This window comes from Xyrauchen texanus, chromosome 11 (genome assembly GCF_025860055.1).
Source record: "Xyrauchen texanus isolate HMW12.3.18 chromosome 11, RBS_HiC_50CHRs, whole genome shotgun sequence".
Lineage (NCBI taxonomy): Eukaryota > Metazoa > Chordata > Actinopteri > Cypriniformes > Catostomidae > Xyrauchen > Xyrauchen texanus.
Genome location: NC_068286.1, coordinates 10,142,295 through 10,166,078, shown reverse-complemented (window position 1 = coordinate 10,166,078; position 23,784 = coordinate 10,142,295). Strand labels below are relative to the sequence as shown.

The 23,784-nt window shown below is 38.6% G+C and overlaps 2 protein-coding genes across 2 annotated transcripts; both read right to left on the bottom strand.

Annotated features, from left to right (window-relative positions):
- Positions 1–81: 81 nt before the first annotated feature.
- On the bottom strand, positions 82–17,569 carry LOC127651573 (homeobox protein PKNOX1-like). The gene is made up of 11 exons (XM_052137472.1): positions 17,478–17,569; positions 14,512–14,625; positions 13,344–13,477; positions 13,039–13,210; positions 10,552–10,722; positions 10,347–10,461; positions 10,117–10,214; positions 9,745–9,873; positions 6,406–6,482; positions 6,158–6,321; positions 82–2,143 (listed from the first exon to the last, which is right to left on the bottom strand). The coding sequence occupies exons 2-11, from the start codon at positions 14,560–14,562 to the stop codon at positions 1,941–1,943; spliced, it is 1,314 nt and encodes a 437-aa protein (XP_051993432.1). The 5' UTR covers positions 14,563–14,625; positions 17,478–17,569; the 3' UTR covers positions 82–1,940.
- Positions 17,570–17,738: 169 nt separating this feature from the next.
- si:dkey-22n8.3 (uncharacterized) lies at positions 17,739–23,424 on the bottom strand. The gene is made up of 7 exons (XM_052137832.1): positions 23,193–23,424; positions 22,955–23,035; positions 22,384–22,489; positions 19,657–22,055; positions 18,365–18,440; positions 18,147–18,271; positions 17,739–17,917 (listed from the first exon to the last, which is right to left on the bottom strand). The coding sequence occupies exons 4-7, from the start codon at positions 21,614–21,616 to the stop codon at positions 17,886–17,888; spliced, it is 2,193 nt and encodes a 730-aa protein (XP_051993792.1). The 5' UTR covers positions 21,617–22,055; positions 22,384–22,489; positions 22,955–23,035; positions 23,193–23,424; the 3' UTR covers positions 17,739–17,885.
- Between the last annotated feature and the right edge of the window lie 360 nt (positions 23,425–23,784).

The window sequence follows — 23,784 nt, the reverse complement described above, 5'->3', positions numbered from 1 at the left end:
TTTCTTGATCTACATTACAAATGTACTTTTAAAGAACTCAATTTAAATAAAGAAAATCAAGCACAACAATATGTTCTTCAAGTATGTGTCCTTTATTACAAAATGAAGAGTTTGAAAGGCAAATTTGAGTGTGTCTGTGTGCTTTAGAGAAGCAAATAAAAAAAATGCTCACAGCCCAAAGAGCAGCATTTAAACCCCCCATGCTGAACCAACGGAGGAGTGTCTGCTTTTGGGTTAGTCATCTAACTGATGGCATCACAAGACTATTGCTGCAAATGAAAAGCCGCTTAGAAAAGATGGCCTAAAGCAGAGAATATGCGAAGTAACAATAAAACAGGATATACAAGGTCAATTCATGAAGTGACATCTGTAAAGAAGAATATCAGTTCATAAAAAAGAAGCACAAAAACTGGGGCAAAACATGTCAAATTCTAAATTGGCTTTTAAAAAACTTGATATGCCATGCACGAAAAATAACACTGAGAAAGTTTATTTATAATTCAAACTGGTCAACAGTACAAATCTCAAGGGCTTTACATTGTGTGATAGATTTTGTGTAATCTATTGTGAGCATGTGAGCATATTTTGTAAATAATAGTATGGACCTACAGAGCTGACATATTCTTTTAGTAATATTTGTTTGTGTTCTGCAGAAGAAAGTAAGTCATACACATCTGGGATGGCATTAGTATGAGTAAATGTAGAGAATTTTCATTTTTGGGTGAACTGTCCCTTTAAGAACATATTTCTTTAGGAACTGTCTGAGATAACTCTGGAGAAAAAAGAAAATATCTGTAATTTTTGGAGCTGAATGCACCAATAATGAGTCTTTCTGCCAAAAATGTACATAAATACAAAGTATTTTTGACACACAACAATTACAAGCATTGAATATCATAAATATGATCAACTTATTGGACAATGTTTTCCATCTCGATTGCACAGGACATCAGTGATCTTTTAAACAAATATGATAGCGTCTCACATTGTGGCATTAGACATGTAATCACATAAGGCTTCTGAGTCTACACCTTTAGTCAATAACTTTGTAGAATTTATTTCGTTATACAAAGTAATTCGTTACCACAATCCAAACCCCCCCCCAAAACAGGGTGACCACATTAAAAGTGTCTTTTCATATATAAATATTCCTTACAAAACATATCAAACCAGAGAAAACCAAGCAAATGAAAAAAAAAACAAATGAAAAATTGGCACCAATCATTTATGACAGTGTACTATAAAAATAGTTCCTTCTTTTCCTGGTGCCTGGCAATTAAAGCAAACACAGGCATGCAAGACGAAATCTCATTGTCAAGGTATCCAAGATGATTAGGAGAAATACAGCCAAATCATCCAGCATTAAAGCCATAGTTCACCCAAAAATCTAAATTCTGTCGTTATTTACAGTGCTCACCATCATGTTGTTCCAAACGCGTATGAAAAAATCATACAGGATCGGAAAGATGCGAGTAAACGATGACAGAATATACATTTTTGGGTGACCATTTGTTTTTAAATTCCTTCCTCATTGCTTCTTTCAAACTGTGCTTTGAACACTTTAAGTTTACAGTATCATACAAAAAAAGTGCACACGGCTAAGGAAATTATGCTTGTGTTCGACCGCGAGAGAGAATGACTGCAGACTTGTGCTCTTCATTTTGACTATAAAGGTGCATGTGTGGGTCGTTAGAGTGTGTGTGTGTGTGTATGGCTTAAAGCCCTTTATCTGTACTCCAAACAAGCTGTTTGACAACTTGAGGATGTGTGTAGTGACCGACCATCAAAACATCAGCCAAGGTTTGTTTGTTTGAAAGTCTCTCTCTCGTCATGTCTACCTACCTCCTTCCACATTCTTTCATTTTAGTGCTCTTATACTCCTCTGATTAATGTCTTTCTCCACATCACTCTCAGAGAATGTGTGTGTGTGTGTGGTCATACTACAGCGAGTCGCTAGTTTCCAGACCCAGCCTGGTCATGTCGGAGTGAGAAGGATCATTGTCTTCATCTTCATCATCATCTTCCTCATCATCATCCTCCTCACTGTGACCTCCCATCATGACCTGTTGCATGGCCAGCGTAGCTCCATCCGATGAGAGCGTCTGCAGCCCATCTTCGCCCACACCGACTGTCACCATGGTACCTAAATTAACGACAACCAAAATGTTCAAACCTTGCTAAAACAGACAAAAATGTAATAATATCATTCATGCAAGTTATTGTAATTACATATAATAACCTTAGTTATGTTTGCTAAGTTGCTATTGCTAATACTAATGCGCCCTTCATGTGGACTCGGAAATATCGTAATTACGAGTTCAGAGCACACGAATGACCCAAGTCGGAAGTTCAAGTGGATAATTCGGAATTCTATGCTGAGATGGTAGGAGTCCTAAACTTCCAACATGGCGTAGGGGAGTATATTTTCTGTAGTGAATGACAGGTTTTGTTTCTTTTTTCTAAATGCAGCTCATTTTTACCGCTTGCCATTTTGGTCATATTCATTTATGTATATCTGCAACCATTCTATGCATGTTGTACGGTTTTACACCGTAAAAATAGCTTGAATTTGACCAAAATGCCATTATCGTCAGCAAGCTAACCGAGTAACATGTTTTACGGTGTCAAAATAAAAGTTCATCAAGAAATATGAATAAATGAAGCTGGCGTCGTCCATGTTTCCTGTTCTTTCCGACAAAAAGCACGTGAACACGGCATGCTCGTAATTACCACCTCAGAAGTAGGAAGTAGAAAAATTCCAATAGCACATGAAGGCAGTAATAAGCCCAAAGTATACTTTGGTTTTGACGTAAACGTTTAGCGTCTGCGCACAGGCGAACGGTAGCCTTTTAAAGTTTACTTAATTTGACTGTGTGTGCATACACTGGCGGTTGGGTGCATGTGTGCTGGGATGCTATGAGATACTGGACTATTAGACCCATAAAGATGTCTTTATATTCCTTCAGACTTGAGCTATACAAATGCCGTTATCTCCTGACTCCCTCTGACACCCACTGTTGTTGTTTCTACCTTCGTCTCCTGTTGTTTGGCAGCGATTACATCTTTTAGCGCTTCTTCTTGAAAGTATCAGTTCAAATGTGAGTTCTTCCATCTCATGGACCCACTCATAAGTGCAAATTATTCTATGTGTATACTGCGCATTCAGAGTACGTGATGCAAAATTGGGCTGCACGGGCCACACTTGGTGCTCGGGCACTCTACTGATGATGAAATTTGCGTCACTCGTCTTGTACTCAGATGTCAAAAGACTGAAGTATACTTTGGGCTTTAGGGTTAGGGATGTGAACAAACCCCTGATACTTTATATTAAACTTCGGCATGTAACTCGTCCATATCGCTTGTGCTATGGACATGATTGATACCTCAAATCCTGTGGCTTCTTGAGGAGAAGTGTACTATCACTTTTCTAAGAAGATGATATTATTCAGACCAATTAGCTAATGAATCACTTTTGTCCCAAAAGAACGATTGTCTCACAAATCTGAAATAATTTTGGCTTGCGAGCAAATTTCAGGGGCTGTTAACATACGTCTGCATTTTTTTGTATAGTTTTTCTTTGTAAACATGCACTAGAGGGACGTCTTTGACTGTTGCGCAGCGTCTCGCAGTTTTATCAGCATCTCGCCCAGGAGTGCCGTGTTTAGATGCCACGTCAGTAGAGGTGTGAATCATCACTGGCCTCACGATTCGATTACGATTCAAAGGGTAACGATTCGATTATAAAACGATTCTCGATGCATCATGATATATATATATATATATACCTATTTTAAAGCGCAAGAACGCATTCTGTCTGAACTAGACGTCGACCGATAGTGGATTTTGCCGATACTTATAACTAAGGTGGTGGAAATAGACCCCGAAGCCGCCGCCAGGCGCCGCTATTTGCGCCATTTAGAATTTCAGCCGCCGCCAGCCAATAATTTCGTAAGCCAAATTGAGCCGCCATCTGATAAAGTTTGGCTGAGCCGGCTAGAATTATTTGCATCAAATAATAATTCTATCACATAGGGACATACACACAAGGAATATATAAACAATACACAAGATCTATTTTCCCACTGGATTCATAACAGCACAGTCTTGTGCTCGTTGCTACGATACACAGACTCACAGTGAATTGACGACCAATTAAAATTGCTTGTTTTCCGTACAGAAGAAGCGATGCATTTTTTTCTCGCACTGAGGTGAAATGGCGGAAAGAAGAAAGCGAGGTAATTTTGATCTCACTTCTCACATACTTTCCTAATTCCTACTTACTTTTTTTTTTAACTTAGGCCTACCCAGACTTTTGTTAAATCTTCAGGGCACGGTTGCACAAACACCTGAATCAAAGATTGATGTTATGAAACAAATATTCTGGAACGGAGAGATTTATAGCACTGAACGTGATATTGCTGCAGTAACAAACCACCGTTTCCACATTGCAAATTCACGATTTGATTGCTTTATTATTATCCCCTTGTGTTTCAACATGCGTACATATAAGACCAACAATATACATGTAACAAATATGCAGATTTATATACAAAATAAATAAAAACAAATTCTAATCTTCACTGAGACCCGCTCAGTGAACACCCACACTACCTATCATTTAATAATTTTACTGCCTGTGGCAAGAAGGAATTTTTCCCCCTGTTTTTAAAAATTGCTGGCATCCTGAATCTTCTACCTGAGGGTAATATCTCAAATTTATCAAACAGAGGATGTCTATTGTCTGATATAATTTGTCTTACTTTACTAAGGCATCTAGTTTTATAAATTTGTTCAAGACCTCTTAAAGGGATACCAATTAATTTACTCGCAGTAATCAAGACCTTTCTAAGCGAACTTTTTTGCTTCACTGTGACATTTCCAAACCAGCAGGTGATGCAAAATGTAAAAACACTTTCAATAAAAGCGAAAATCTGGTGTTTTCTTTATTACATTGTATTGCATTTTGTAGAAATATAGTGTAACCCGTGCATTGCTTGGAAATATTGAGATCTAGTAAATCAGTATAACATAGACATCTGTAGACATGAAGTGGCAGCATCAGCCATTTGCAGCTATGAAAAGTTTGGTGGCTGCAGCAGCCATTTAGGTTTTGGCTGAGCCGGCTAGTCAGCCAATAACTTCATCAGCCAGCCATTATTCTCAAAACAAATGGCTTCGGCTCTAGGTGGAAAAGGCTGATAGCCGATTTACCGGCCGATAGTTTTGAAACAAATTTGTAAAATCCCAGATGAAGTTTTTTGTTCAAGCGAACTCCCAATAATAACCAGAAAAATGAAGATTTGGTGCATAACACAGGACTTTCAACTTTAAACAAGCCCAAAACACACAAGGGGCACTCATTTTGAAATGGCAGAGACTTGGCTCCATTACAATGCTCAATATTTGATTTACACAAGATATGAATGACACAATGTATGTGCTGACGGGGCACGTTGCCATATAGTCAAATTTTTCTTTGCATATCCTCACTTCAATTGTGAACTACTCAACTTGATTATCTATTCAAAATACATTGGCAAAATATGCACTGCAGTGAGGATTCAAATTTAGATAATTATTTTAAATGATGAAAGATTTAAATACAGCGAATCCTACGTGATTGTTTTTATTTCACCTCTAGAGGCCGCTGTTATACTGCATTACCATACCGTTATAACTGTAGAATCCTTCAGTGCTGGCAACAAACCGATATATCGGTCTACCTCTAGTCTGAATGGCACCTTACTCTACACAACAGCAATATCTAGCTGAGTAGATATTTTATAGAACCGAGGAAAACTAGAAAAATCACTACAAAAAATTGCCATAACTTATTAAGATATGATCAATTTCCATGACTTCACCAGGCCTTTAAAATTCCCTGATATTTCCGGGGTTTCCATCACTGTGCGAACCCTGACCGTAACAATAAAAACAGTCAGAGCACCTTAGCAACTGCTTAGCACGCCCTGGCAACCATCCACAACACCCTAGCAGCATGTTGGCGAGTTTTGCATGGGCAAACACAACACACATTTTCTTCAGAAATGTAAAAATCTAAATATAATTATATTCTTAAAATGTATAATCCACTGTACCCTCAACTAAACTAATACTGTGTGACAGCTCTTATTTATGAAGTTCTTTATAGCCGTACCGTCTTCCATGGTAACTTGTTGCTGGGAGAAAGAGGCGGCAAGGGAGTTGGGCCAGAAGCGCTGGAGGGGGCGTGTCTGGGGCGTCTTCTTTTTGCTCTTGGGTGTGTCTGAGGAGCTGGCGTCTAACATGGGCTGCAGGATCCGTCTCCGTGCATTTATGAACCTGAAGAGATTTTGCCAATCAGATGTACACTGACCTACCTCAAGATGTGTCTGGTTTCTGTTTTACACTATTCTAATAGCTCACCAGTTGTTAACCTGCAGTAGGGTCAGGTTGGTCTGTAGGGCGATCTTTTTCTTCTCGTCTTCTGTAGGATAAGGGTGCTAAAAGGGAAAGAAACAAGATCTGAACTTAGTGTTAGTAAAAATAGTATATTCTTGTGTTTTACAAATTATAAATAACAAAATAAAACACACACACACACACACAGTCTCACACACACACACACACACACACACACACACACACACACACACACACACACACACACACACACACACACACACACACAAACAGTATATATCTCTGAATTAACTCACTGTCACCAGGCAAGCAAGTTTCTGAACACTAACCTATGTGTTGTTGATGTGTCAATATGGACGGGCATGAGCTAACATCTTCATCTATCTGACTACAGTAATTTGCTTAAATTACAGGTCAGGTTTTCAGCTTAATTTAAATAAGTGGTGTTTGTTTCACTAAAGATAAAGCTTTGAGCTCTGAAAGTTACAGTATGTTTTCATACTATATTTAAAGGAATAGTTCACCCAAAAGTAAAAAGTGTTTACTCACCCAAATGCCATCCCAGATGTGTATGACTTTCTTCTGCTGAACACAAAAGAAGATCTTTAGCTGAATAGTTCAGATCTGTTGGTCCATACAAATGTTAATGGTGGCTAGAACTTTGAAGCTCCAAAAAGCACATACAGTGCATCCGGAAAGTATTCACAGCGCTTCACTTTTTCCAAATTTTGTTATGTTACAGCCTTATTCCAAAATTTATTAAATACCCCATAATGACAATGTGAAAGAAGTTTGTTTGAAATTTTTGCAAATGTATTAAAAATAAAAAAACTGACAAAAATCACATGTACATAAGTATTCAATATTTGCTCAATACTTTGTTGAAGCACCTTTGGCACCAATTACAGCCACAAATATTTTTGTGTATGATGCTACAACTTGGAACACCTATTTTTGGGAAGTTTCTCCCATTCTTCTCTGCAGGACCTCTCAAGCTCCATCAGGTTGGATGGGGAGCATCGGTGCACAGCCATTTTCAGATCTCTCCTGAGTTGTTCAATCGGGTTCATGTCTGGGCTCTGGCTAGGCCACTCCAGGACATTCACAGAGTTGTCCCGTAGCCACTCCTTTGTTATCTTGGATGTGTGCTTGGGGTCACTGTCCTGTTGGAAGATGAACCTTTGCCCCAGTCTGAGGTCCAGAGCTCTCTGGAGCAGGTTTTCATCAACGATGTCTCTGTACATTGCTGCATTCATCTTTCCCTCGATCCTGACTAGAGTCCCAGTACCTGCCGCTGAAAAACATCCCCACAGCATGATGCTGCCACCACCATGCTTCACTGTAGGGATGGTATTGGCAAGGTGATGAGCGGTTCCTGGTTTCCTCCAGACATGACGCTTGCCATTCAGGCCAAAGAGTTCAATCTTTGTTTCATCAGACCAGAGAATTTTGTTTCTCGTGGTCTGCGAGACCTTCAGGTGCCTCCAGGCGGGCTGTCATGTGCCTTTTACTGAGGAGTGGCTTCCGTCTGACCACTCTATCATACAGGCCTGATTGGTGGAGTGCTGCAGAGATGGTTGTTCTTCTGGAAGGTTCTCCTCTCTCCACAGAGAAACACTGGAGCTCTGTCAGAGTGACCATCGGGATCTTGGCTCAGTTTGGTCGGGCGGCCAGCTCTAGAAAGAGTCCTGGTGGTTCCAAACTTCCATTTACGGATGATGGAGACCACTGTGCTCATTGGGACCTTCAATGCTGCAGAAATGTTTCTGTACACTTCCCCAGATCTGTTCCTCAATACAATCCTGTCTCGGATGTCTACAGACAATTCCTTTGACTTCATGGCTTGGTTTGTGCTCTGACATGCACTGTTAACTGCGGGACCTTATATAGACAAGTGTGTGCCTTTCCAAATCATGTCCAATCAACTGAATTTACCACAGGTGGACCCCAATCAAGTTGTAGAAACATCTCAAGGATGATCAGTGGAAACAGGATGCACCTTGCTGTGAATACTTAAGTACATTTTTCATTTTTTATTTGTAATAAATTTGCAAAGATTTCAAACAAATTTCTTTCACATTGTCATTATGGGGTATTGTTTGTAGAATTTTTATGAAAATAATGAATTTAATTCCATTTGGAATAAGGCTGTAACATAACAAATGTGGAAAAAGTGAATACTTTCCGGATGCACTGGATAGGCAGCATCCATATCCAGCAGTTTAATCAGTTAAGAAAAATGATATGATAGGTGTGGGTGTGAAACAGATCAATATTTATGTATTTTTTTATTTTATTTTTACTATAAATCTAATTTCAAACAGCCCTCCAATGCACCGCGATGGGAGAAAGGTTGTTCCTGGCAGAGTATTCAGCCTCAGAGGCTCCATATGGTTAGGATAAGGGTGGGGGCGGGGTAAGGGCATCTGATGCCTGCCAGGAACAAACAAAGGCTCCTTTGTACAATGGACCCAATGCATGTTCAAGAGAGGTCTTCTACTTCAGTATTTTGCCGATTTGTATTCTTCGTACATATCGCAACCTACTGGGCTGTTGTGCTAATATGATTTATTTACTCTTTTCCTTTGCTTTATCCCTCCCTTTTTATCTCCTCCCTGCCCAGTAGGTGGCGAAATCCACGAAGAATGCAAATCACTAAAAAACAGAAGAACAAGAACTCTGTCCTCTCCTGAATATGCATAGGAGTGCTGGTGAAAGAGTATATTTATAGTAATAAATGGCTTTAATACTGATCTATTTCTCACCCACACCTATCATATCGATTCTTAAGACATGAATTAAACCACTGGAGTCGTATGGATTACTTTTATGCTGCCTTAATATGCTTTTTGGAGCTTCAAAGTTCTGGACACCATTCACTCGCACTATATGGACCTACAAAGCTGAGATATTCTTCTAAAATTAACATCTTTGTGTTCAGCAAAAGAAAGAAAGTCATACACATCTGGGATGTCATGAGGGTGAGTAAATGATGAGAGAATTTTCATTTTGGGGGAACAATCCCTTTAACAATTTATTCAAAAGATCATGGAAAATGTTATTTCTGTTTTTTTTCTCCAAAATGTACTGAATATCTGTTGATGATCAGCTTCTACATTTTGCAATAAAGCATGTGACGTGACCAGATTTCATTTCACTTTTGTTCAGGAATGCAAACTGTTCTCCAAGATAAAAAATGTGTCACACTTGGTTTAAATTGTATAGGTGCGTTCGTGATTTTCGTCTGCAATTAGTGTCATTTCGTCAATTGTCTTTAAGACCGGTCCAAAATCCAACACTATAAAGCAGTGCAGTTGTAAAAGACAGAAGACTCTGACTTACACCGATGTGCTGGAAAAGCCAAGAACGCATGACGTTGGTAGCGTGTTTGGGCAGGATGCCTCTCTTTGCTTTAGACGAACACTCTTCCTGACTGAAAAAGCTCAGATCCTGGTTCAGCTGCAGCTGAAGCTGTGGGCAAACAAACACAAGTGTCAGGAGTCTGTGTGTGTATGTGTGTCTTGATGCTTCATAATAATTTATTACTCATATATAATATATGCAGTACTCTGAATGATCTTTTAAGAGTATATATATCTGCACACCCTGATTAAAATCAAGGTGGAGCCACTCAAAGAAACTTTACTTTCATTCATTAATGTTGGAATATGTGCCATCTCCTGAAAGACTGTGTTAGTTTAGGACATCTCTCACCTGTGAGTTCTGGATGCGTATTGTTCCAGGTGACAGAGTCTGTGTGACCAGCTGCCCCTGCGGAGTAACAACTGTAACGGGCTGATATACTGTACCACCTGAGCAAACAAACACACACACACAGTCAATAAATGGAGACATGAGAGACAGAAAGAAAAAATGTAAATACACAGAAAATAAAAAAGACACACAGAGAGAAAGTGTAAGAGTAAAAACAAAAAATAACACACCTGTGACCACTTGTGTGGGGTTTAAAGCTGTGACGGTAATGTTGCTCTGCTGTAAGGCAGATGCTGGTACTACAATACCTTGAGGACTCAGGGCTCCAGAGAATGAGCTTGGTGGCTGAGAAGAGAATACATGCAAATGACATTAACCTATTTGATAGACATCTGAGTAAAGATGGAGACAGATTTAAGGGGTCTCTGTATGTACCTGTGTCTGTGTTGGGGAGTAGGGGCTTCCTGGTTCCCCGCTCAGAAGGGTTTCACTGTTCATCTTGGACTTGAGGCAGGCGATGTAGCGGCTGCAGAAATCTTTACACAGGTCACTCACCTTCTCCAACTCCAGCAGGTGAATCCGCAACACTTGGATGGCCTTCACCATCTGAGCCCAGTCAAAGCATACGGCATAGTTAACAAGACATCATACCAAGACATTATCAGTAAACCAACCCGACCCCACCATTCCAGTCAAATTCGAAAACCGAATCCAAACAGGGAAAAGCTCACCCTCTTTTCATTTCCTTATTGAGTGAGCACACTCAGGTAGACAGTGTTTGTGCACATGCTCAGAATTATATAAGTACTGTAGTTTCATTCAAAATTAAAATAATAAAATATTATTTTCATGCAAACCCAAAGATATACATAACTGTCCCAAAAATGACCCGAACATTTTGTCAAATCCTCTGCTGGGGGGAATTTAAAAACATAATAAACAGCCTAGCTGGTCTAAGCTCGTTCACCAGTCAATATACTGTAAATGTTAAATTACCCTATTTTATTGATCAGTATAAAGCATGCGATGTGCAATTTCATGCTGGTTTTGGTTGGTCACCCATCATGGCTACACTGGACAAGCTGGTCTACCTGCAAAAATAACCAGCTTAACCAGCTTGTGCCAGTAACAGACCAAATTTTCCCACTGACGTGAGTATTGACGCTAACTACCACACCTGGAGTCGCAAGTTCAAATCCAGGGCATGCTGAGTGACTCCAGCCAGCCCTCCTAAGCAACCAAATTGGCCCGGTTGCTAGGGAGGGTAGAGTCACATGGAGTAACCTCCTCACGGTTGCGATTAGGGGTTCTCGCTCTCAATGGGGCGAGTAGTAATTTGTGCGTGGATCGCAGAGAATAGCATGAGCCTCCACATGCTGTGAGTCTCCACGGTGTCATGCACAGCAAGCCACATGATAAAATGCTTGGATTGACTGTCTCAGAAGCGGAGGCAACTTAGGCTTGTCCTCCGCCACCCGGATTGAGGTCAGTAACCACGCCACCACGAGGACCTACTAAGTAGTGGGAATTGGGCATTGCAAATTGGGAGAAAAGGGGATTAAATGTCTTTATTTTTTTAAGTTAAAAATCTGTATTGCAATGAGGCACTTACAATGGAAAGTAATAATCTGTAAATGTTAAAATACTCACTGTTTCAAAAGTAAAGGTAAAGATGTAAACAATATGAGTTTTAACATGATTTTGGTGTGTATAAATTGCTATTGCCTTGATGGCGTAACACTTTAAGCACTGTATTCCCGGTAAATTTACTGCTCAAATAAGAGTTTTAACTAAATAATTTATGTAAGTGCTTTAAAGGAATGTTCCAGGTTCAATACAAGTTAAGCTCAATCGACAGCATTTATAGAATAATATTTGATACACAAAAATTAATGTAGTCTTGTATCTCCTTTTCTCTAAAAAAAGTGAAAATCGAGGTTACAGAGAGGCACTTACAATGGAAGTGAATGGGGTCCATTTTTGGAGGGTTTAAAAGGCAGAAATGTGAAGCTTATAATTTCTATAAAAGCACTTACATTAATTCTTCTGTTGAAACTTGTGTATTATTTGAGCAGTAAAGTTGTTTAAATGGTCATTTTGACAGTTGTTTTAGAGTCTGTTGACATTACATCGTCATAGTAACGAAGTAGTAAAATTGGCTAAAACTTTGCACAGCAAAGGTTAGCAAGTGATTTTACCACACCAAAATCATTGTTACATGCAAATCCTGTATGTCTTTTGGCTATACTTTTAAAAAAGTGAGTATTTTACCAATTATCAAAATTGGCCCCCATTCACTTCCATTGTAAATGCCTCACTGGAACCCAGATTTGAGCTATTTTTTAAAGAAAAGGAGGGACGTGTCGAAATAATGTTTTTTGGTAATCAACTTCTGCCACAAATGCTGTCAATTGAGCTTAACTTGGATTGAACCCGGGCAGGGCTGGACTGGTAATCTGGCATACCGGGCATTTTCCCATTGGGTTGACACACTTTGGGGCCGATCAGGGGCGGACTTGCCATTGGGAATATGCCTGGCCGCGAAATATGCAGAATGGGCCGCGATAAGCTAAAATGAGCCACCGCGTTATGCAGAACGGACCACAAAACTGCACTGCGATATGCAGAATAGGACAGCGAACACCCCCCGCTCAACAAGTTTTGGGCCAGTTGCCATGTAAAATCCCTGGCCGATTTCTCTTACCAGTCCAGCCCTGAACCCGGGATATTCCTTTAAGATGATCTTGATATTTAAGCTAGCCCAATTGGTTTTAGCTCTCCTTGGGTGTCTAATTTTGGTGTTTGACAAGCTGAAAATGCAGACTGATTTACTAGCGACCAGTTTGCCCGTTTGCCCAGCAAACGGGCCCAATCTATGCTATTTAAAGGCAAGTGTCCATTTAGAGGTAGTAAGCCACTTACCAGATTGTCTAAATCAGGGTCTTCGCTGAAGAAAGCCTTGCCTTCTTTCTCCTGGTTCCGGACGAAGTTCTCAATGTCCACATCGAAACTGGCCGAGGTCACGCAATCGGAGCTCTGGGTGGATTGCTCACATTTTTCAAAGAGCAGCGCCAACAGAGGAAACAAGGGGTGTCTGAAGTCAACAAACTCATGGTTTAGCCGAAGATTCACACCACATGATATTTTCAACACACATGCATGAATAATTGTTCAACTACACCTCAAAAACATATCCCAAGAGTGAGAGTGAGAAACAAATATCTTACCTATAAATGGCTGTCTTGTAGACCTCCATAAGAGTTTGTGGCTCAGAAGGTGCTGCGCTGCTCTCCTCCTCTTCTCTCTCCTCTTCTTCCAATCTCTTTTCTGCTTGTCCCGCTGTCTGTTCCCCCATTTGCATCTGCACGGGACAGTGGAGCGGGGTGTAAGGAGTTGGAAAAGGAAGATGTTGAAAGCAGTCTGTTTGTGCTGGGTGAGGTATGTGAAAGTTAGCGTTGTCAGCCGCCATGTCTTCGGGCACTAACGTCCATGTGTGAGCCATAAACACAGATTCTCTTTCATAGGACAGACCTCAGGGCGAACGAGACCCTGGGGTTTCAAAGCATGTAATAAAACCTAATTTTCACAGAGGGGCTTCTCTCGCACATCTCAGACTACTACATCATTGTCTGACAGATTTAAAAAAGGTTTCACAGTTTAAGCACGATGACTTTCCACATTAGTTTCAGACATTAGCAGGACAAAAAGTGGCTAGCTGCCCCTTACGTGACTATTGGGAGTCCAAAATGCAGTTGAGCACATATCTCTTGTCTCTTGGGATAATTTGCATGATTAATATAGAATAATAGTTTCATATTACAACAGTGAGCTTTGTTGCTATGTTTTCTCATTAGAGTTTGGACAGGCAGTTGGAAAGGCCCACATGATTGAGTGCATGTGATGGAGAGCAACAATAGTGTTGATTGAAATGGGGGAAATGTTAAAAATATGTCACAACAGCAGGAACATCTCGGGTTAGTCTCGAGTGTCTCTCTCTCTCCATCCGATAAAACAGAGGTCAACATTCTCAGAATTCACAACAGGAGATCAGAATGTGAGATTTTAGCAACATGTGTTGATTTTACTGCAATATATAAAGTAGGTTATCAATTATTTAAAACAGTATGGAGCCTGATAAGCCTAATGACTGAGGCACATATCATTCAAATAAAGCAATCCTGACCTATGAATGTTTTTTCTGCCATCACCTGCTACACAATGCAATTTTGTTCATTTGAAAGAGTGGATTCTGGATGTTTAGATATAGATGTGTTACCATTTCTATTACTTTTCCTAGACTATTCAGTATCCACAGTCAAGCTAAAACTAAAACACAAAACAAAGTAGTACTCCATAAGCAGTATAAAAAGGCACTAGCTCTTTGGCAACACAAACCTGTTCAGACTCTTGGTAATCCTCCATGGACATTGATGGGGATGTCATCATAGTTACTGTTGCCGTGGAAAACGCTTGGGCATTCTATAAAGCAGAGCTTCAGCACCACTAAACCTACAGCAACAACAAAGAGAAACATTTATTTGGAAGAGCTGTAAGAAGACATTTAAAACTCTTTATTACGTGGTTAAATGACATGACCCTCTTTTTTCTTCTATTATATAGTTCAAAAATACCACCAAAAAAAAGGCAATTCACACAAAACAATTACTTACATTTGCATTTAGTAATTTAGCAGATACTTATATTCAAAACGACTTACAAATGAGGAACATAACAAGCAATTGGTCATACAAAAATCAACAATATCTGCAGTATTGGACTGCCAAGTTTTGACAGTAGCTGGAGTAGAAAAGAGTGCACACGAAACAGGCATTTCTTCCAAGATGAGCATTTTTTCAGATTTCTAAATTTAAAGTTATTTTTGTATTTTTTTCTGGGGCTTAAAGTCAAAGTCTCTTTTAAAGCTAACATTCTTGAAAAAATAAATGTTGGCATGAGTAGTGCAGACTAATATTTTATTATTTCTTTAAAAAAATAATCAGTGAAACAAATCTGATTTTGTCCACCAAATCAGTCATGTGGCATAACCACGATGTAAGCTGACAAGAACCATAAAACAGAGAGCATGAAGTTAAAATGAATGAATTAATTAATGAATAAAATCAGAAGCTTTAACATTTTTATAAAAACGCACATTTTGTTCAGGTCATTTGGTGTAACCCTGAGAATACGTCTTGAAAATGTTTACTAAAAAATACATGATTTTAATCAAAAATACTTTTCACCTTAACATTTTTTTGAAAACTTTTTTTTTTTTTTTTAAATAAATGGATTAACCCTTGTGCAACCTTCAGGACATGTTTGTCTTTTTCATTTATGTTTTATTGATCATTTTGGCTGTGTCGATGCCAATGGCATAAAGTTTGCCAAAGGTGTGTATTTTTTGGGGAATTTTGATATTTCTTAAAATACATCTATAATACACTGTGTACACAAAATAGTTACACTTAGGACCTTTAGGACAAAAATGTCTCCATTGAAACCCATTATAACTGCAGAATTTGATCCCAGTGCCATTAAAGCATAAAATCATGAATTCTTTGATATTTTGCTTTCATTCCGGAGCCCTTGCTTTTATATTTTCCGTATAGCCTATGGAGCAAATACATGCTTTCCCCCTATTTTCTGTTTGCTGTATTATAGAGCACAGCAGGCCTATAGAAAAATTGTGTGGGTGTATTGGTATGGATGTCAGAGTGTGTTTTGTATGGGCGTATTGAGAATTGTGTGTATGTGTGCGAGCACAAACAACAGTGGCGTTAAATAAACTGACTGGCATTTAAAGGGTTAAAATCCTGAAAATGAATGAATATTTGGTAGTTAAGATCAGGACTGATGTTGGTTAAAAAATATTAACTAACTGAAATTTGAAATTAATATTAATATTTAATATCATTATGGCAGTTTTTTGATGTGGACATTTTTGTCATCTAAGCACCTCTGAGTAACTGAGTAACTAAATTGATGCACAAGTGTTGAGTTTTTAACTCACTCATGTATTCAAGGTGCAAGGAAACTATTTTAATACTTCATGCTTACACCACATTACATTATTTTATTTTTTTAAATGCAATATGATGTATTAAATGTATGAAGCCAAATTGGACACAAAGATAACATTTCTAAGAACTTGACACAAGGGTTTTAAAATAGATTTTTTTTTATTTATTTTTTTAAGATTTCCTATTTTTAATACCTCGGACAACCTTATTTGACAGTGATCCACATTTCAAACCAGTTCAAGACTCTTAAACTCCACGTATAATAAAAAGTGAATATTATTACTTGCCATTATAAATACTGAGTATCATCTGTGACTATAACACACCACTATATCAATTAAATAAATTAAAAATAAGATGATACTTTACATTGACTGAATAAAGGAAATCTTAAAAAAAGCTATTTTTACATTTTCTGTATGCATATTAATCGAAACATTGTTCTTTGCATGCATATCTGAAAGTAACTAAAAGATGCATAAAATAATTCCTTATTGGTGTGTAGACATCTGTACGATGAACTTGTGCAGTTTCAGACAGATAATGTGTAATTGGATAAACACACCTACTCGTTTGCGACCAAATACAGTTTTGCATTATAAATAGTAACATCGCTAAATAACGTGTCTGCAATGCAGTAGGATTTCAATGAGTGCTTGTCTTTGAATTTGAGAATAAAAATATATTCATTTGTTCCTAAAAAAAAGGGTATTAGTAGTAGGGACTCATTAGGTTGCTGTAATGGAAACCGTGGTCGTGTATATTCGCCTTGGTCTATTTCTTCATCCACAGTTGTATCAGATGGTCTCTCTTACAATATTACTGTAGGCGCCATGTTTGTACTGAGCCTTTAGTCTGAACCACTGCATGTATGTTCATGTAAATATATCGTTTTCATTCGAAGTGCTATATAATCATGGGAATCGCTGATATCATTAATATACTAAAGAACTATTTATCTATGTCATAATGGAAAACATCTGCTGCTTTGACTCGTTTTCGCTCACTTTTAAAAATAAAGTCGACCCTGTCCCTTTAAATATAATAAAACGCCTGCCCATTATCGCCTATCAATCAATCTAAGGGACACCAGGCTATCCCTCCCCACCAGTGTTACCGCCGCCGCCATTCGCACTTCTACAAAAGATCATAAAAAAGAGCTGGGCCTAGACTGTGTCGAGCCAGAAAAACCGCTTTCAAATATCTGATTTCAGCCCAAAAGTGTCCAGAACGCGTGCCTCCTGCGCAAACCTCGTTCTTATGTGCCGCGTGCATTTTCAGAGCGCGGCCCAGATCGCCTGATTGATAGGGAGTCGGAAAAGAGTTTGAGTGACAGCTTACCTTAGTGCCAATCTTCGTCACAATGACAAGCGGCTGCAGCAATCGGGACCCGCAGTTCTTCCATGTCGTCACAGCGTAACGGCACGCAGGCAACTTCCCTCATGTATATTTATGGAGAGGGCGGAGACATAACGGTATTGAGAAAAAGTGCTCGCCCCCTAGAGACTTCAATGTGGGGCATGTAACATGTTGAAAATGTGCATTAGTTACTTGTTGTTGGTCATTCAGAGAGTTTAATAACAGATGCATATTATCTGAAAATGGTGCAAACAACTTTATTGTTTTGCTTGCTTTCTTACTGTGTATAGTTCTGTCACTGCATAATAAGTTAAAAGATTATATGATTGCTTCTTGAAATATAATCTTCATAATTCGAATTAGAAACTTCAATGCCAGCATGGGTGCTTTTCATTTCGAGCTGTCTTCAACCAGTTGAGGCTCTGAAAAATAGAATAACATAAAATTAGCAGATACTAATAATTCTGGGATCATCCAAACTTGAATATGCACAATAACTGAAAATGTGGTTCAACTCAATAGAGTAAGCGCAATGTCACTTTATATAATGATAATAATAATATTATATATATATATATATATATATATATATATATATATATATATATATATATATATATATATAAACATAAATAAAGGAGATATACCCACCACAGAACTTAAATTCTGGGAACACTGTTAAGTCTCCACCCCCGTAAAATCTCTGGATTTTGGCAAGTTCTTCATTGAAAGCTTTTTCATACTCTGGTCCAGCATCTAAAAGACCACCAGACGCTCTATGGGGCAACATGAACAGGATTATTCATATTGAATCCATTGTAATTAAAGGAACTTTTAAAGTTATTTGGTTTATGGAAGGTTTTTCATACTGGCTCTTTATGGAGAATTCACGAATCTTGTCGAGAAAGAGACTCTGTATTGGATCCAATTGTACGGCAGATTGTACTGCAGAGAACAAGACAAGCACAAGAGATATCATAAGTTTTAATAACTATGAATACTGTGTTGAGCAACTTTAAAGATAGAATTCTTATTATAATTCTACTTCACTGCGATGCCTGTTGAAATTCAAACAAAACAATATTTAAACATAGTAATCAATTATAACAAATGACAAACACACAAATTATCTGCATTATGAAACAAACAAAATAATTTCACCCATAAGAAAGAGTATTTTCATGATAAAGGATCCCAAAGTACTTGGTTAGTCCACCCTCTTGTGGTACAGTTCAGTATAACTGAAGCGATACAACGCCTCCATGAGACAAGACATTGTTACAAAGTCACCCACACTGATTCAACACAGATTAGCACAATCAAATACTGTATTTGTGTTTTGAGAAAATGTTTACAGAAGCTTTCACTTTGTTGTTATAGCAAGTCAGCTCTTAGATTCTGAAATATTTCAGACTGATAAAATGTCAAATTCCCTGCCTCATGTTTTTATGGCATTGCATGGCAGGTCTGCATTTCTGTTAGAATTAGGAATCTTAAAATACTTATAAAGATAGCATGGATAAATACGTTTTACTATGAGAAAAATAAGGCTGGGTAACCCAGGTGTTAGAACTAGACATGCAAACGGTTTGTATAAAGAAGGAACACAATCATATTCAATCGTATTTGTGGGAGTGGTGGTGTAGTGGTCTAAGCACATAACTGGTAATCAGAAGGACACTGGTTCCACCATTGTGTCCTTGAGTAAGACACTTAACTCCAGGTTGCTCCGGGGGGATTGTCCCTTTAATAAGGGCTCTGTAAGTCGCTTTGGATAAAAGCGTCTGCCAAATGCATAAATGTAAATGTATTTTCATCAGGACCAATCTACTGCATTTTAGTGTCGGAGGGGCGAATAACAGAAGCATAATATGAAGCACAACAAGGTGCACACATCTTATAGAATGGCATATTTATAGGGCAAAATTGACAGATTTAATTCAATTTCACCTCTGGCTTTTATGTGGTTATATAAAGTACATAAACCTTGTGAACGCTATCTTTATGGTAATTTAACATTTGTATTATCTTAAAATATCATGCTATCTAGCAAAGACTGTCTACTCAAATAAAGGATGATGCAAAAATCTAATTAGGATTTTTCTTTATTTGGAAAATATGGATTTATGTAGGTGCTGATTGCAGAAAAAGTGACACATACCTTCAGGCAACTCTACATCTGCCTGCACCCCTTCATCTAAAACCTCAGTTTGCACTGGAACCGGGTCCTTCAAATTGTTAGAGCTTGGAGCATCGACAGTTATTTCTGCCATGCCAACTGCCTTGTCAGCTCCACCTAAAGAGGCCGATAAGGTCTCAACAACAGAAGGTTCCTCAGAAGGTCCAGATGAAGATACATCTGGCATGAGGTCAGAGACTGCTGCTTTTACATGTGTTGCATAACAGGTTGTAACGACATATTCTGGAGAAACTTCTGGAAAGGAGGGCACTTTAGAGATCACTACTGTATCTTCAGGAGGGACAATGTTGAGTATGAAATCAGAGTCAGCTGTGCCATTTGGGAAAAACACCGTTGCATTGACCAGATCTGTGAGTATCTTTTTCTTTAAAACTTCAGTTTGAAATTGAACCGGATCAGTCACATTTCTGGAGACTGGAGGAACACCAACTGTTTCTGTCAAATCAACAATCTTTTCAGCTTTGCTTACTGAAGCTGATATGGTCTCAACTATGGGAGGTTCCTCAATGGGCTCTGGTGAAAAGTCATCTGGAATGGGGTCAGCGACCACAATGGCTTCTTCAGGACAAACTTCTAGAAGGTTTGGAACTTCATCAGAGATCACTGATGCAGCTTCACAAGTGGTAATATCAAGTATGGTAGCAGAGTCAGCTGTGCCATCTGGGAAAGACACAGGCGCATCAACTGGATCTGTTGGCACCTCTTTCTCTAAAACTCTGGTTTGCATTTGAACCGGATCAGTCAAATTACTTGAGGCCAGAGCATCACCAGTCATTTCTGTCACACCAACTAGCTTGTCAACTTCACTTACAGAAACCGTTATAGTCTCAACAATGGGAGGTTCCTCAGTTGGCTCAGATGAAGAAACCTCTGGGATGGGGTCAGCATCTGCAATGGCTTCTTCAATACAAACTTCTGGAGGGGTTGGAACTTCGTGAGAAATCACTGCTGCAACTTCAGATGTGGTAATGTCTAGTATGGAATAAGAGTCAGCTGTGCCATCTGGGAAAGTATCAGTTGCATCATCTGAATTTGTCTGCAGCTCTTTCTCTAAAAATTCAGTTTGCATTATAATCAGATCAGTCAAATGATCAAGGGCTGGAGCATCATCAATCCTTTCTGTCACACCAACTACCTTGTCAGCTTCATTTACAGAAACCATTATGGACTTAAAAATGGGAGGTTCCTCAGTTGGATCAGGTAAAGTGACTTCTGGGTTGTGGTCAGTGACTGCAAAGGCTTCTTTAAGACAAACTTTTGGAAGGTTTGCAACTTTACCATAGCTAACTGCTACAGCTTCACCGGTGGAAATATCTATTTTGGAATCAGAGTCAACTGCAACATCTGGAAAAGACCCAGTCTCTGTGTCAGAAGATGATTTATCTGCATGGACATTTGAATTTAACATAGCATCCTTGGGAGACCAAGAGGCAGCTAGAGACTCAAGAGATTGTCTGGCTTGAAGCTTTCTAGGATCCTGTGCAGATGCAGCATTTAAATCAGTTGATTCATTGGTTGCTTCAGCCACTTCTGAAACATCAAAAGACTCCATCTTTAATTCAGTCTTTGGACCAGCAGAAACTTCAGGAGTTGCCATACCTTTGGAGGATGCCATACTATCAGGAGTGTAAATGGTTTTATCACTAGCAACTACGTCCCGTTTAAATTTAGAAACAAATACATCTTTAGATACATAAGCGACTTCCCCATAAGATGAAATGACGTCTGTAGTCATATCACCTTGACTCCAAGCCTCTTGTGAAGCTAAGGCACTAACAGGTAGTGCTTCTACTCCTGAATAAGCAGCAACAACTTTAGGTCCTGCAACTTTTACATCTAAAATCTTATCAGACATCTTTTTTGGATTTTGTGTTACATCCTTTAAATATGTGACATCTAGAGCAAAAGCAACTGAGGTCATTTTATGTGCTGCAGTAGGGGCAGGAGTAGTTTCAAAGACAGTTTTATTCTCTGCTGTTGCTTGAGGAACATGGGCATCCTCATTGGATGTGGAGGCCTCAGTTCGAAAATAATCTTTAATTAAAGGGCTGGCTACCCCCCCCAGATCTGCAATGTCCTGAGAAGGTCCTTCGTCCACAAGACTGGCAGCTATTGACAAACCTTCTACAGCATCGTTTGCTTGAGGGATACTGGTCAAAACTGTATCTTTTGCAGTAGGAATAAAGGTGGCTGCGACATCAACCTTAGCATTATATTGATTTGGTGTGGAAGGTTTGGTAGTACTTGCAGCAGCTTTCAGAGCAGTGGCAGTGATCAAAGACTGTTTCCTCTCTTTAATTCCTTAGATTTTAGCTGCAGTAGTTTGGCAATATCAAGTATAGTTTTGGGTTTTGCCTTTTCTAGGGTAAAGATAACACAAAAAAACAATATCAACGCATGTAACAAGAAACTGCAATATTACTCAAATAACTCATGCTGCAGACTTAGTAGAACATAGGTACTAGAAACGACCCTTTATCAATTCTGAGCAAAAACTAATACGTTTAGTTCTCCAAGGTGCCTCAATATTTATTAACACAGACAAAATGCCAAAAATGGCATTTATAATATATCATATACTGTATATGGTGGAATATATACCATTTAATAAATTTTGAATATGAAATAACTGTCAATCATCTAAATAGATATTGTTTCGCAATGTGAATAGATAACTCATGGACTTACTTATGCTTGTATACCGGACAGGCTTGTTTATGTTATTTGCTTTGGTGCTGAAACCCACAAATGGTGGAATTTTCCTTTGAATCCGAGAAACCTCCAGCTGAAGGAACTGATGGAGAGAGAAACATAGTCATATAAATTGCAACAGAGATTTCTGCAATATTGTACCATACAAAAGTCAAACTTTTTGTTGTTTTTCAACGAAATGCCAATGAAAAGAGGTGCTTAATCTACAAAAAAAAATTATAATAAATTATCAATATATATATAACTACATGAGGTGCTTCATTTTCTATTTACTGGATATGAGGTTTGCAATGTATTGATGGAAAAAATTATTATATATATAAAAAAATTGTAATAGGCCTACTACAATTAACTGAAGTGGGACAGGGGGTAGAAATATTTGATGTTTTTAAAACGGCCTACTGTTCATGCTGTATTATGTTAGATAAAAGTTGATCAAATATGGGATTTGTGAAAGTTTACGGGACACACACAAAAGTGTGTTACTTTTTCACAATTTACCTAATAGTTTAAGTGTTCAACTTGATTCACAGGCGTGCATTTTTACCTTCAACCCCCTTAATCGCCCAGCTCTCTGGAAGGACATTACTGCAAACATCCTTCAGAACAGCAAACACGACGATTCCTTCTTATAGTGAGAGTAAACAGTACATGAAGGGCATTCGTGAAGAACATGGAGACCTCACAACGAAACTCGTAACAAGCATACGAGATGACAACACTGAATCAGTCTAATATAACACAATGTAGTCCAAGGCCATGTCACAATCCATAGTTTTTTTTACCCTTTCTGCGCTTCACTCTTGGTCTCTTTCGACCGTGTATTTTTCATGAACGAGGACAGCTCGCGCTCAATGCCCGTTTCGTTGATGTTAAAATAGGATTATAATGACTTTCATTGAATTACATGAGCAGAGACGAACAAAAGCAGGATTTCTGTACAAACAAAGAAAAGTTTAGGTATAATAAATGTACATTTTTGATTTTGTGAAGTCCCGTTGCGTAATCGAGCTCTAAAATGGCACGCCCCCCGAAATGGCAAGTAGTGTCACTGTGGCCAAGCATTTCTTTTTTCACAAGAGCAGCAATTCAAACCATAAAAAACAAAACAGGAGCAAATTTATCGTAAAATTACTCTTATCAAAAGTACAGTGTCAGAACAACGGTAATTACCAGATGGCATGTCGTTTAAAGGAACAGTTCACCCAAAAATGACAATGCTCTCATCATATACTCACTTTCATAACATCTCAGATGTACGGCTTTTTTCCCCTCTGCTGAACACAGAACAACGGTTTTTAGAAAAATATTTCAGCTCTGTTGAGCCGTTCAATGAAAGTGAATGGTTGCCAGAAATTTGAAGCTCCAAAAAGCACA